The sequence below is a fragment of the Rutilus rutilus genome (assembly GCF_951802725.1).
Source record: "Rutilus rutilus genome assembly, chromosome: 12".
Lineage (NCBI taxonomy): Eukaryota > Metazoa > Chordata > Actinopteri > Cypriniformes > Leuciscidae > Rutilus > Rutilus rutilus.
This window is the reverse complement of record NC_140217.1, coordinates 36,132,489-36,147,887: the sequence shown is the minus strand read 5'-3', so window position 1 is coordinate 36,147,887 and position 15,399 is coordinate 36,132,489. Positions and strand designations below refer to the sequence as shown.

General features: G+C 35.7%; 1 protein-coding gene across 10 annotated transcripts in view; it reads left to right on the top strand.

Annotated features, from left to right (window-relative positions):
- raly (RALY heterogeneous nuclear ribonucleoprotein) overlaps positions 1 to 14,584 on the top strand; it is an 87,395-nt gene extending 72,811 nt beyond the window's left edge. For 5 of the 10 annotated variants that reach the window (XM_084425661.1, XM_084425654.1, XM_084425657.1 and 2 more), the window contains 7 exons: positions 2,804 to 2,876; positions 3,691 to 3,738; positions 6,030 to 6,187; positions 6,537 to 6,650; positions 10,097 to 10,227; positions 10,437 to 10,481; positions 13,160 to 13,814. In XM_084425661.1, coding sequence (XP_084281787.1) covers positions 2,804 to 2,876; positions 3,691 to 3,738; positions 6,030 to 6,187; positions 6,537 to 6,650; positions 10,097 to 10,227; positions 10,437 to 10,478 — 566 coding nt within the window. In that variant the 3' untranslated portion in view covers positions 10,479 to 10,481; positions 13,160 to 13,814. Of the gene's footprint in view, positions 1 to 2,803; positions 2,877 to 3,690; positions 3,739 to 6,029; positions 6,188 to 6,536; positions 6,651 to 10,096; positions 10,228 to 10,436; positions 10,625 to 13,159 lie in introns of all 10 variants that reach the window. The other 5 variants (XM_084425660.1, XM_084425663.1, XM_084425656.1 and 2 more) reach the window with 3 other exon arrangements.
- The last annotated feature ends 815 nt before the right edge of the window (positions 14,585 to 15,399 follow it).

Sequence of the window (15,399 nt, the reverse complement as noted above, 5' to 3'; positions counted from 1 at the left end):
AAAGTGCACAGCATTTGCTGTCGGAGCAAGCTGACTTTTTAATCACCCTGTAGAGTGTTTGGTTAGCCCTATGACTGCTGCCAAGAGCGAGCCCCATGACACTGTTAAGATTAATATCTATTGATGACAGTTTCCTGTGGCCATCACTGTGGAGGGTCAGACGGAGGTCAGTATAGTGCACTGCAAGTAGATCAGCATTAGGCTATAAGGTGGCCAATGGGACAGCATCGTTCTCCACTCATCAGGGCACTTGACCTCCATCAATTCTGAGGTTGCATTGAACTTTTTCATGTAGTTGTTGAATGCTTGTATTGATTCATATTTTAAAAGTGGGGCACCTACAAGAGAGAAATATGTAAGCATACACTATGCCAGTGTGGATTTGTTTGGAATGGAATAATAGCATACAAATAACTGGATCGTCCCTATTGCTTTTTTATAGTGTGTAAAATAAGATGTATGAAGTAGTTTAAACAGAACAGAAACATGAATATAATAAATAATAACAATTATTATATATAAATATAGAGAGAGAGAGATAGAGAGAGAGGAGTTGTTATTTTTATGTACTGTAATAATAATTATTTATTATATAATAATAATAATACAATTTATATTTATTTATTAAGTACTGATTATTTACTATTATACACAAATTAATGGATACTGCCTACTATTTTGTTATTGTACGTGAAATATGTATGCATTGATAAACAGTAGTTTAAACAGAACAGAAACATGAATATAATAAATAATAACAATAATTATATATAAATATATAGAGAGAGAGATAGAGAGAGAGGAGTTGTTATTTTTATGTACTGTAATAATTATTATTTATTATATAATAATAATACAATTTATATTTATTTATTAAGTACTGATTATTTACTATTATACACAATTAATGGATACTGCCTACTATTTTGTTATTGTACGTGAAATATGTATGCATTGATAAACAGTAGTTTAAACAGAACAGAAACATGAATATAATAAATAATAACTATACTTGTATATATAGAGAGAGAGTTGTTATGTTTATATACTGTAATAATTATGATTTATGTATTATATAATTATTATAAATTTAATATTTATTTATTAGGTACTGATTATATACTATAAAATACTGCCTACTATTGTTTATTGTATGTGAAATATGTATGAAATGATAAATATTTAAAACAGGAGTTATATTGAAGAAACATAATTTTTTTTTTTTGTTATATTTACATACTCTAGTAACACTGGTACTAGTACTACTGATAATAATAGCCCAATTAAACATTAATAAAACAATAATTGTATTTATTTATTTAAAACAATTTAGTTAGAAATGTTTATTAAACAGCAGTCTGATCAAATAGCAAGTCCAGAAGGAGATGTTAATAATCAACTGATATTATAGTTCAATCATCACTCTGGGAATGGAAAGTTGAGTGTGCATTGCATTGTGGGAAAAAGTATTCCGTACGGTATGCTCTGCTGTAGGCTATACTTGACATTTTTCCATACAGAAAAACATTATACGCTATTATACAACTGGAAATGGTCAGAGTCGTATTGCAGTATGTTTTAAACATAGCCTCAGTGTTCGGAGCAACTCATTACAGACAATAAACAATTCCTACAGTACAGTACATACTTAGCCTACTAGATTCTGGGAAATCTATATCTGTGTCTTTAGCGTGTGCCACCCTTCAAATGAATTACGCACAGTCAATGGGGGGGGGGTCATATTATTTATCACAGTGCTATTTCAGTTATCAAGTAGTTTTAAGCCTCATCATGCCAGCCGGTAATGGCGTGTCCTCTACGAGGTGACCTCTAGACACTGATTGGTTTCTCAGCTGGGCTGGTATCCAGGCAACCGATGGACCGACCCCGCCCCCCTCGGATAAATGAGGAACAGGACAGGTGTGTCAGCGGCAGGTGTTCGTGTCACGCTGAGGACATCAGACAGTTGTTCATTTGCTCGCTTCCTTCTTCCACGTCTCTATCTCTCTCTTGTCCCTGCTCAATCCCGTCTGTTTAGTTCGATCTCTGTCTCCTTCTGTTCCAATCTTTGTTTCTCTGTCTCTCTTTTGCCCTCCAGCCCTCCGCAGCTGCTTGATGACATACATGTTTTTTTTGGGCGGTCAGATTAGCTGCTGTTTCTCGCTCCACGGAGCCTTTGGCTTCCGCTTGACAGCCCCGGTGACCTGTCACTCACACGGCCCCGCTCGTTCTCCACTGGCCAATCAGTCCCGGAGCTGCAGCTGACAGCTCTCCCTCAAACACAAGCACCTCTCGCTGCCTCAGACCTCACTTCTCTATTCACTCGAGTGCTCGAAATATGAAATCTGGTGACAGAGCTGTGTCTTCCATTGCTTCAGAGGCAGCTATCCATTATTCTCTTTCTGCTTCTCATCCTGTCATTGCTGTTATAAAGTGGAAGCCAAGGAGGCTGAAGTGTGGCCGGAGACGTGGGATCATTCCAGGCTAGTTGAGTGGGTGTGGAGTGCCCTCTGGTGGACACAACGAGCATGTGGTTATGCAAATCAGAGCACTCCCACTTAATGACAAGTGTCCGTGATGTCAGTGCACCGTGATAATTACAGAGTCATTAGATAACAGCCTCAAGTGCCCCGGTAACTTGCAATTATCAAATAGCTGCAGATGTCATTTTGAAAATGCTTCTGCCATCTGTCATTGTTTGATTATGTATGTGTGCTCAGCGATCATTTTGATAAAATCTGCATTTCTTAAGACGATTATAGATACTTTAGACTGAAAGTGTGTTTTCCGCTTATATTCACAGATATTAACATGGCAGGTGAACCCAAACCCAACAGGCCTAAAGGACTAAAGAGGACCGCAGCGACATTATACAGGTGATTGCAGAACATTTAATGTAATATTAACCAACTCAACAACATATTTAGCAACAAACCACACATAAACACATTTAGATACTGTATAGGAGAGACCGGGGCAATTTGTCATATGTGTTGTATAAATAGTAATTTTACACATTTCATTAATCACAGTTTGTTGGTCAAAAGAATGGATTGTTTTTTATGATTTATGTTTAATAAATGTTTCATTGCTTAAATATTTTTGTTTTTTGAATTGTCTACTTTTTAAATATACATACACTACCGTTCAAAGTTTGGGGTCAGGACGTTTTTTTGCGCTTTTGCGAAAAGAGAGATTTACTTTTATTCTGTAAGGACACATTATATTGATCAAAAGTCACAGTAAAGACACTTATAATATTACACAAATTTTTTTTTACTTTAACTTTTTAACTTTATATTCATTGAAGAATCCTGAAAAAATGTATCACAGTCTTCACAAAAATATAAAGCATAAATATCATTTCATATAGAAACAAGTTGACCAGTACTATGTTTTACTGCTTTTTATTTTAGATTTTAGCGTTTCAAATAAAAGTATATAAATCGTTCTAACGTGAGTTAGCATTGTGACAACTTGCCCCATATAGTGTGACACATAATGTGTATCTTTTTCAGTTTCAGTAATGCTGAAAATATTTAATGGCTTTATATCAAGTGAAGACTTCATAGTATCTAAGTTGAAAATGACTAATTACAGTTACAGCTTCAGTCTCCCTTTTATGTTGAAAATGTATTTCCTTATCACTTATATTCAAAACGATGCCTTTTGTGTCTTTAATCCCTGCAGTGGTTATGATTTTGACTATGATTACTACAGAGATGACTTCTATGACAGGTGAGTCCATGGTTTTGCACGAATGCTTTTGTTGAAATGTAGGTAATCTACGTTAATGTTACATATATAACATCACATCGTCCAGCCCTTAAACTTTTTTGTCAGTGTTTAAAAACATCCAATGGTATGCAAAATATACAGTAAGATGGAGTTGTCAATAGATACAATATATAACAATACAATATATAGGGTATGATTTTACCCCAAAATTCAACATATTGACACAAAATGATCACTGCAAATCCACGTTTCGCTGGAGTGAACTGCAGCGATTGCTTCTCTTTTCTGTAGCTTTCTTCAGTCTATGAAATATTCCTCAGATTTCTTAGAATCTATTTGTCAATCTCAAAGCTCTTTCCCGTTTAGATGCTCTGTGTGCGTTTTTTTTTACGGCCTTTACGCTGAAAGCATTCTCCCGCTCAGTGGGCGTAACCAAGACGCTCTAGTACAATAACTAATTCCATTTACTCAAGTGCTTGATTGATTGAGTGCAAAAAGCACTTTTTGTTCACGCTGAAATAGGCTGACCTGAACTCTTAACTCGGCACCCTAGGCTTTATGTGGAGCCATTTTTAGTGCAGTGACCCAGTGACTTATAATGAAGTCAAGCACAGAGTTCTCTCCCTAGCACGGCTCTTCGTGTCATAATACATTTTCTCATGTCAACTTGGCTGAATCTAAAGGAACTCGTAAAAGCACTCACACACAGCTGTAAGCTGCAGAAAGAAAGACAGACAGAGAAAAAATATGCATTTCACAAGAACTCCCTCCACGACCCGTTAAGCAAACTTTGGCTTGGCGAGCGCGCGGTTGGCCGGCGTCCCTTTTCGGTAGCTATGGAAACCCTGCTGAGAGACTCAGCTGGATGTACTTGTTTGCAGATGTAAAGGATATTGCGTCCATATGATGAGCTGACATGTTTATTGATATCTCTCTTGTGATCTCTGCTCCCTGACTTACAGCTGTCTTAGGGCGACACTGACTGCAGTCGATATTTTTCAGCAAACGCATCCAATAATTTAATCTCTTGGATTGCGGATCAGTCAATAAAGCTGCATAGATTGCATGTGGGAGGCCAGCTGGTTGCTTTTAGGTTCCTGTCTGGGCAGCAGACGTTCTTCTCTTTGAAGGCAAAAGTATCTTCTCCCACTTTATTCTTGCCACATCACCTCCTTCATGTTTGATAGTGATTGGATTCACTTTGGGCCAAATTTCGGCTTGCGTGCCACAACGCAGAGGCGAACACTGTCAGTATATATGCGAGATGTAGCTGCGAGCTCCTCTGAGTCGGAAACATCTCGAGTCGATGTATGATGGATGAAAGCAGATATTCTCTGATCGGAAGAACTTCAAACGCGCTCTGCTCAAAGATCACACTTTGCCTTTACTTTACCCAAAACAATTTAAGGATAAAAATTCTATCTAGGCATATTTTAACAACATGAATTTACCAAAAAAAAAAAAAAAAAAAAGACAATACCAGTGTTACTTTAGTATTATTTATATATTATTATAGAATTTATTTTAATATCTTTTGTCATGTCATTTTGACCTTTTTATTTAGTTTTATTTCTATTTCTGTTTTAGTTTTAGTCATTTTTGTACTTAAACTTAATTATTTCAGTAAGTTGCAACGGCAACATTTCTAATTTGTTTAAGTTTTCCATCAAATATTTATATTTTGTTTTAGTTCAGCTTTATTTCAATTACCCCAAAAATTTGCATTTTAAATTATTTTAGCTTTACTATTTAATATCACAGTACTTTGATATATGCAATTATAATGAATTATTATGATATTCAAGTTTAAACGCACACACACACACATATGTATATGTAAATATATATATATATATCACATTCTGACAAAATGCTGAATTTTTGCAATTAATTTTTCACAAAATAGCTTTTTATATCTATGACACCATAAAAATATGGAAGAAAAAATTGCCATTTTTTGCACTGACCCCCAAACCTTTTGAATTTAACAAGATGGGTGCAAAAAATAATGCAGTGCTTTATAGGTGAACTTTAATGATACATATGTTGGATTGTCAGTTATATTTTTCAAATCTGTCATCAACAAACTCACATATGTAAATTGAAAATGGAGGGGTTATGGTGTTTTTATTGTTTACTTTGGGAAAATACGAAAGTAAATTCGTTTTTTAATTCATTGGTTTAAAAAAAATAACTTCACAAATACAACATGATCCAGATATGCTCATAGATAGTAGTAAAGCAGTTGCATGAAGCAGTTAGTTTCTTCATATCTGTCTTTCTGTCTCCAGACTGTTTGAGTACCGAGGCAGAGTATCACCAGTGCCCAGAGCAGTTCCAGTAAAGCGCCCCCGTGTGGCAGTGCCGGTCGTCCGCAGGGTGAAGTCATTACCTGTCAAGCTCCTGTCCAGATCCACTCTCCTTCCCAACAGCTCTGTCAAACACAAGTGTGAGTTCAACTGGTATTTTAAGTGAGTTCATGGTCAGGATTCCAGAATTGTATCTTGATTCTATTGCGTGACATCTCAAGATCTTCTTCTTCAGAGCCAGTGCGCTCACTTATGACTTATGTGACTTATGGACTGGATAAACTCTTGAACCGGCCTTTGAGCCATTTGACCGATTAACATGTCAGGTTTAGGATTTAGGATATTTCAATATAGCAGCAGAAAAAAACATTTGTCTTGGGAGTCAGAATACCAATGCACTGCTTTTATTTTGGTCTTTGGTTTTATGGCAGTATATAAACCTCATTTAAACTAAAACATTGTGTTCTCTTGTTAATCTTGTGTGAGCAGTGAAATCTACAGAGCTGCAAGCTATCAAATCAGAACTGACGCAGATCAAGTCCAACATCGACGCGCTGCTGGGACGTCTTGACCAGATCACAGAGGACAAATGCTGTGCCGCAGGTGCCACGTCAAATATCTCCTATACACACACACTCACCGTTCAAAGGTTTGGGGTCAGTACGAGTTTTATTTAAAAGAAATTGATACTTTTATTCTGCGAGGATGTATTAAATTGATCAAAAGTTACAGCAAACCTTGTACATTGTTACAAATACAATTCTATTTCAAATAAATGCTATCCTTTTGAACTTTAGATTTGTCAATTTAAAACCGTTGTGCTGCTTCATATTTTTGTGGAAACTGACCACTAAATCTGCTTTCATGGAGTCATTTGTTGAGCTCAATTTGGTGTCCCTAAAGATCCATTAAGCATGACAGCAGGAAATGATTAGGGTTTTTTTCTGACAAAAAGCTAAATTTTCAAGCTAAACATCTCACAAAGAGATAAATATATATATATATATTTGGGGGGTTTCTCCTCACCAAATACAGTAAAACCCATAGTATATAAATAAATATTACTACAATTTAAAATGTATTAGAAAACAGTTATTTTAAGATGAAAATGTCATTTATTCCTGTGATGCAGAGCTGAATTTTCAGTAATCATTAGTGTCACTTCTAATATGCTGATTTGCTGTTGAAGAAACAAACAACCGTTGAAACTAGTACTATTTTTGTAGAAACCATAATACATGTTTTTATTTCAGGATTCTTTGATAAATAGAGAGTTTAAATACTTAAATAGTAGAAATCCTTTGTAACACACATTTAATAGAAAATACTATTTAAAAAAAAACTTTCTTTTAAACAAAAAGTTTGACAAGGCACATTTCTTATTATGTTTCTTATATTATGCACATTTCTTTTTTTAATAATGTAAAAGTCTTTACTGTCACTTGTGATCAATTTATTTAAGGCATCCTTGCTGAATAAAGTGACCCCAAATGTGCATTTATACTGTACGCACACAATAGGACAGAATCTGTTCAATACTAGTGTGGTTGTTTGGTGATAATAAATCAAGATTGTATTCTATTAGAAATGATTTCATCAAAATGTGCCTCTTTCTGCCAGTTATACCTTTCTCTCTGTAACTCTTTTTTGAGAAAAGCTTTCAAAGGGCTTTTTTTAATCACATGGAAACCCCAGCGAGCATTTTACTGTCCGCACAAACACACTCAGCAGTGAGCGAGTGTAAAGCGCTGATTCAGCGCGGCACTGCAGGGTCACACCAGGTTCAACACTTTCACGCCTCAGTGGCTCCAATCAGACTTCGCAGATTTGTCCCTCTGTTTCACATCAGCATTTGACAAGCATTACGACAGAACGTAACGTGCCTCTCGTGTTTATTTACACACGGAAACCAGCTTCGTTCTCCTGCCCCGTATGTGTACGAGTTGATATGATGTGGCTAATGGCTCGAGTCTAATCAATGATGATGTCACTCTGTGCGCAGCCGAGCTCATTGTGACTGTTGAGGACGAGACGGTTTAAACGACTAGCTCTTACTCTGGGATTCTCACAACTTTTCAACTGGGCTGATTTGTAAATTAAAGCAAGCTCCAAGTTTTTCTTCACTTTGGCAATAGTAAAACAGGTTTTTTTTACATGACTGCTCTGGAATTGTGTCTGTACAGAGATGTCTCGGTTGTTTATTGGATGTGAGAATTTGGATGGTGATTCTTCATGACGAAGAGAACAGATAATCCCCAATGCATTCTGACACAGACGCTGCGTTTAAGCATTGCAAAGACACTTCATTAACCCTATAAAGTTTATTGTATCCTGGGGGATACAAACATTTGAGAGGCTGTGGGGAGAGGCAGTAAAAGTGTAGGTCTCATTTCTTGGTTTCATGTTGAAAGAGTGTTTGTTGTGAATATTTAGATCCGGTGACTGGTTTATACATTTTTTATCCATCTCTCGGACGGAATTTAAAACCAACATGACCACCTGTAGTGGGAGATCTACTCCCCTTCATAAAAGTTGATATATTTCACATATGTAAAAACTATTTGCAGGGGACTTACATGTTTAAAAAGTTGTTGGTAAGCGTTAGCTTATTACGTTTATGTTAAAAAATGTCAGAATCTGTCTGTAAATGTTTGTATCTCAGGGGATGCGTCGCCCTTTTAGGGGTTTGAAGTAGACTCTATGGTCTATAGACTTCCTTTTTTTGTGGCCTGTTTTATAAAATCAGTTCAATCCTTTGGGCCGCACTCCAATGAAGCTACAGGCCCTCCAACTTAAAAAAAAAAAAAAAATATATATATATATATATATATATATATATATATATATATATATATATATGATGATGAATTCTCACACACACACACACACACATACACACACAGGTTTGCATGTGGGTTTGTTTTAGTATCGTATTTCACACACATACATACATATATTTATATATGTGTGTGTTTGTGTGAAATATGATACTCAACAAAAAACACATGCAAACACACACACACACACACACATATATATATATATATATATACACACACAGAGAGATTTGTTTTTGTTGAGTATCATATTTCATACATCAGGCTTTTATGGATTATATATGCAATTAATTGCAAAGAGAGAGATGGACAAATAAATGTCAGTTTAAAATGTCAAGGCCAAAAGCCTTTTGTGTCATATTTGATATTAACATGATAAAATGTAAAAATAATTTTAAATGTAAAAAGAAAAAATTGTGTATAAATAATCAGGTAGACCCAAGTTGCTTCAGTTCAGTAAATGTTTATCTAACATTTTACTTTATAAAAACCATTAAACATTTTAGAGCAACAAAAATAAAGTATGGAAAAAAATTATGAACTATCAGTCGGAAGGCATAAAGTAGATTGTGTACAACAGGTTTTTCAGCAAAGGTTTGGTCATATTGATAATTTATAGGCCCAAGAAATTTGCATATTAAATATGATACAGTAGGCTAATATATTCATAAATAGGCAATATATTTATTGTTCAACAGTATTTTACAAATATTGTTTAGTTTAAGTTACAAGAGAATAAATGTTTGTTTTTTAAATTGCTAAAATGTTGTTATACGCATTGCCAAACAAGCATTATTTTTTAATGAATTCATACCCCAAAGGGGTGACGTATTACAAAAATAAGTCATAATAAAATTATAATAATAAGATGGGGAAATAGCTATAAATAATTTTTTGATTTGATGTCTCTCTAATTTTACTAAAACATCTGATATTAATATACATTTTAATGATTGATTTACATTACAAGCTATCAGAATTTCATCTTACCTTTTGGCCATATAAATATCAGCAACTGCACCAAATTGCACATTTCTTTCCTCCTCAACATGAGCTCCATATTCTCACTAAATCGTAGTGTATGAGCCATAAAAGCCTGATGTATCAAATATAATACTCAACCATATGTATTCAAACTTTTTTTCTGATTTTGTGTAAGGTTCCATTTCCAAAAATGTGATGTTTGTTTTTAAACGTTCCTCTGTTGCGCAGAGTTGCAGAAGGCAGACGAAGTGAAGAGCGAACTGTCCCAGGACGAGTCAGGCTCCGAGTCAGAGGACCTGCAGAACAGTGATGTGGAGGAGAGCGAGGACCACACACACGAGGAGTGCGACGAGGACATGGTGAGATACATGTATGGATAGAGGGAGGAAGACATGTATATGGGGAATGGAAATGATATTGTTCAGGAGACAATAGACTATAAAAAGAGGAGGGTGTGCTTAAAAAACAGTGCAAAAAAAATGGAGATGTATCAGTTTATAAATCATCAAACTCACACATTAAAGTTAACAGTCTCCTTAATATGATTTCTTATCTCTCCTCTCTTCAGGAAAACAATCACATATCTGAAATGGATTCCATTCTTCAATAAAAGGCAAGAACTCAATGCTGGGACAGTGGATTCTTGGATCAGTGATAATTCAAACCATGAGATGTTTTACAAGTTTCCAGGCTTGACTTTCAAGATCTAACCAAGATTGCTCTTCATGCAGAAAACAGATTGTAAAATTGAAGTTAGTGAGTACAAACCACTAAATCTGCTTTCATGGAGTAATTTGAGCTCAAATTGGAGTCACTAAAGATCCATTAAGCATGACAGCAGGAAATTATTAGGGGGGGGGTGTTTTCTGACGAAAAGCTAACTTTTCAAGCTAAACATCTCACAAAGAGAGGACTTAAAACGTTTCATATGTATAAATTTTAGGGTCTGTAAGATTTTTTTTTATGTTTTTGAAAGTCTTCAGCTCACCAAATACAGTAAAAGCCATAATATTGTAAAATATTATTACAATTTAAAATAACTGTTTTAGAAAATGTAATATATTCCTGTGATGTCAAAGCAGAATTACTTCAGTCTTCAGTGATCCTTCAGAAATCATTGCTGATTTGATGCTTTAGATGATTTTGTGGAAACAATAATACATATTTCAGGATCCTTTGATAAATGGAGAGTTCAAATAGTTAAATAATAGGAATCCTTTGTAACATTATGAAAGTCTTGCTCAATTTAAATTTCCATGTTGAATAAAAGTAACTTCTTTTAAACAAAAAAATCGTATTGACCCCAAACTTTTGAACTATAGTGTGCACTGTTTAAACGTTTTTTTTTGTTTTTGTTTTTTGGAACAAATATATTGATGATCCACTTTTATTTTTATTCAAAATAATTAAATTGTAATTCATTCATTTAGGACTTTTTAAACAAAAAATTTAACTGGAATTCACTGGATAATGTTAAACTGTCAAAAGTCGAGTCGGATTTACAGTGTTGGCCTTTGTATGTGTTTCTAAATTCGCTGGCGAAAGAACTCCAGACAGCTTAAGAAAATCATTTTCATCCAAAAGATGAGTTCTACCACCCTAAAATACATTTTTGTACGTTCTCCAGAGGTCAAATATCTCTTTTGTTTTTAGGCAGACAGAAAATGCTGCTTGGTGTTGTTTGCCAAGTAAATGTCATAAGGGTTTCATTCTGACTGGAGTAATTTGGTTACCGTTGCTCTATCAGGTCCGTCTTCGGTGGTCTGAGCGAGCTTCGCATACTTGCTTGGATGCAGCGTCTGTGACCTATGAGCATAAAGTTTATCAAAATGAAGGGAAATAGCTGTGGTTATTCTTACTAATCTGTTTTCAAGGTGTAGCGGCTCAACTTCTGTTTCGCTCTAAACTTTGCCATATGTTTGGCTACACAAACGCACGGGACAGTGTGGAATCTGCTGGTGGCTTCCACCTGATCCTTCTGTGTGTTGTTTGTGGATCAGCGCTCTGTTTGTCTGACTAATGTGCGTGACCACAATCTTATTGCACCAGTAACACGGCTTCCGCCGCCTCTTATTCTAACCACTGCAGTTGCCCTGAAAGGTCAAATCAAAGTTACCATCATATTGGCCACAAATTAGCAATTGGTCGCGCTTCCCTCGATGAAATGATCGGCATTAGGAGCCTTTCAGAGGAAGTTTATGTTAGCTGTGGTTGAATCTCACACACAAAAAAAACTCCCAGGTCATATTTTACCCCAGTAATAAATTATATTTTGCATTTAGAAAATAAAGCATACATTTTTTCTTTTATGACCATCAAGCATTTTTCTTCTATTTTACTGTAATAAGTTAAAAAATGCTTTTTTTAAAATCTGTAAAACACATTTGTATGTGTGTGACTCCATGAGGAGACATGATGTTTTTTGAAAATGTAAAAATGCAGAAGGTTTTCAGTGATGGGTCCGTTTTGGGGTAGGGTTAGTGTAATGGGATAGAACATACAGTTTGTACAGTATAAAAATCATGTCTATGGAAAGTCCCCATAAAACATGAAAACACAACGTGTGTGTGTGTTTGAATTCATTGGGTAATCTCTATAAGAAATAAAATATTTAACAAATATAAATATATAGAATTGTGAGGGGGAATGTGCTTAATTGTCACGTCAAAAATAGTCACAATGAAAAAAAACTTTCTTTATGGAAATTAATAATTCATCGTTTCTTTAAGTATTTTGTATAATTGTTATTATACAAATGATAATAATAAAAAATGTATGAGCCAAGCATGTTCATGACCGATTTTGTGAGATTGATCCACATGGCTTTGAGGTTCTGAGTGCGCAAGTAAACTAATACATCTTGAAAGTCGGATAACACCAGTCCTGGACTGTAGAGAACTTCAGGTTAGCTGTTTAGAAAATCTCAATCGATTTCACACTCTCCGAATGGTAATTGGTACAACAAACAGTGAAAGATGCATAGACTTTCAAAAGAGCATTTAGGTTGTAGCTCTGTACATTTAACCTGCTATATTGATTTCTGGGTGTGTTTTTTTATGTTCGCTGCTTTAGTTGTCCTTAAAATTCAGCAGAAAATACTTTTATAAATGTCTTTTTTTTTTTTGCTTTGCTTTAAAGGGAATTAAGGTAGAATAAAACCACATGAGCGAATTGACTGAGATCCAGCAAGCTCTTCATTTCATCTCCCCTGCTTTGTACAAGGCTCTTGTATCTGTTTTTCTTCACTAGCACATCTTAATGCTTGTCTTCCTTTTCTTGTATTTATTACAGCAGGGAGTTGGAAAACACTGTCGACTGGAAACTTTTTTAATACCACAGACTCAGCGGGAAGACACTGAAACCAACAGGCGCCGTCAAACTCCAGCATCAGCTGTCAATGAGACGGACAGCTAAACTAGCTGTTTGGTAGGAGGGAGACGGGGATGACGTCCCCAAGGAATCCATCACAAACAGGCCACAGTTCCTGAGAGCAACAACATCACACACACACGCGACATCAAAAGAGGATCAATTTCACAGACATTCTGCATTCATGCTCCCCAGAAAACACAATTAACATGCTTTTTTTTTTCTATACATCTGGGCGCCTCGTATGTAAATACCCTCATTCTGTTTCTGTCCTCCCTTCTTTCCTGTCTGTTTGTGCTTTTCCAGAAATGTTTTTCGTTTTATTTATATGCCGGTCGGAATCAGAAAGGTTGGCTATTTTTAATTACGTGTGCATATTTCTTCTGCTTGCACTTTCGAGACTGCAAGAGATATTTACAGATGTAAATAAACTATGATGACTTGTGAAACACCTGTCTGAATGCAGATGCATCGAGTAATCCTCAGCACCTTGTCTAATCTTTACCTTTAAGACAAGAGATGTGTTCTCACTCTATTAGATATGCCAATAGGAGGATTAAAGAAGTCTCTACTTTCTGAAACCCGTGAGGTCTGGATGGGAGAGAACTTTCAGTAAATGCAATCTCTGTACAGGGAAGCGCACTATATCGCAACTCCTCCACAAGCAGGTCCAAAAAGTTTAGAGAAAAAACAAAACTGCCTTATTTAAAAGATTTGATCCAGTGGACGCTGTCAATACGATTTGTGAAGTTTTACTCCCTTCAGGCTGTAACATCCAAAGGCATATTATAGAGATGTTATATTATAATAATTCATCCATGCATGTTTCATTTAAAAACAATGGCCTTTTAATGTTTACTCAAAATGTCTTAACTATGCTGTGAAAACGACAGACTTCTCTATGATGATGTGTGCAGGACTCCTCCAATCACTGTCCAGTTAACACTGCCTCCACTATTTGAGTGCACATTTCAAAATCGGTTAATAGAACCAAGCAGCAACTTGGTTGCTAGCGAGGTGCTAAATCATGTTAACAACATGCTGAAACATGCAACTTGTTAAAAAAAATATAGCAACGTGCTAATTCATGTTAGCAATGTGCGAAAACATGCTAGCAGCATGGTAATTCCCGCTAACAATGTGGTCAAATAGTTTAAACATTTACTGCACTTTGTTAATCTTCTAATTATGTATGGATAATGTAGCTAAATACAGTAGAAGCAACAACAGACCTCAGATTGTCCTGTTAGACATTATTTATTTTTTATTATGAGCATTATTATTTTTAAAAACGTTTTATAAAGATCATCAAGAATCTAACAAACAGCCAAGGGCAAGCTTTTCAGGAAAAAAGAATAATAATTTAAAGACTGGCCATAAATCAGCTGCATAAAAATGTAGGTTTGGCTAAAATTAGACTGATCACTTTGGTAACTGCTAGTTGTTCTTAACGTTCTTTTGTTCTGCTAAATAGATGACGTCACACGGGTTTAGAACATGTTTAGAATGTCATGAGGGTAATTCTCATTTTTGGTTAAGCTATATCCCTTTAACAGTATTGATAACGGCTGTTCATTCAACTGGCTTTTGAATTTAGAGGGGGGGACATTATGGATCATATAAGGATACGCGAGTAGAGGTTAGGATTCAGGACCATCCAAGTAAGTTTTGCATGTGATTTACAGTATCTGACGTCCAATCTGTGAGACATAAGGACCCCATAATTAAAGATAATGACACGATGCAAAGAAATTTAGCAATCAGTTTAAGGCATTACGCATGTCAAACTGAAACATATGGCAATAGATAAACGACGAAATTCCACTTAAACGCTCTGGCATCCGCAGTTTCAGGTGCACGCCGCTCAAAGCATAGCGGCCAGACGGACTTACTTTTATTGCACTCCAACACGTTTCCTCCCACGCAGCAGAGACAGCCATGTCCGGGCCAGTCAAAACCATGCTCATTATTCATCCCTGTGACCTTGTGTTGTGAGTGATCGAGGATGTTAACCAGTCTAGTCCCTGGAGCTGGTAATGACTTTAATCAAGGTCTAAGCACACATACATTACAATGCTGTATGAATGGAACTACTTTAACACGCAAAACAAAAAATTGAAAATAGCCAGGTCTAAAACGCGTGCCAATTAATACAGATCTTG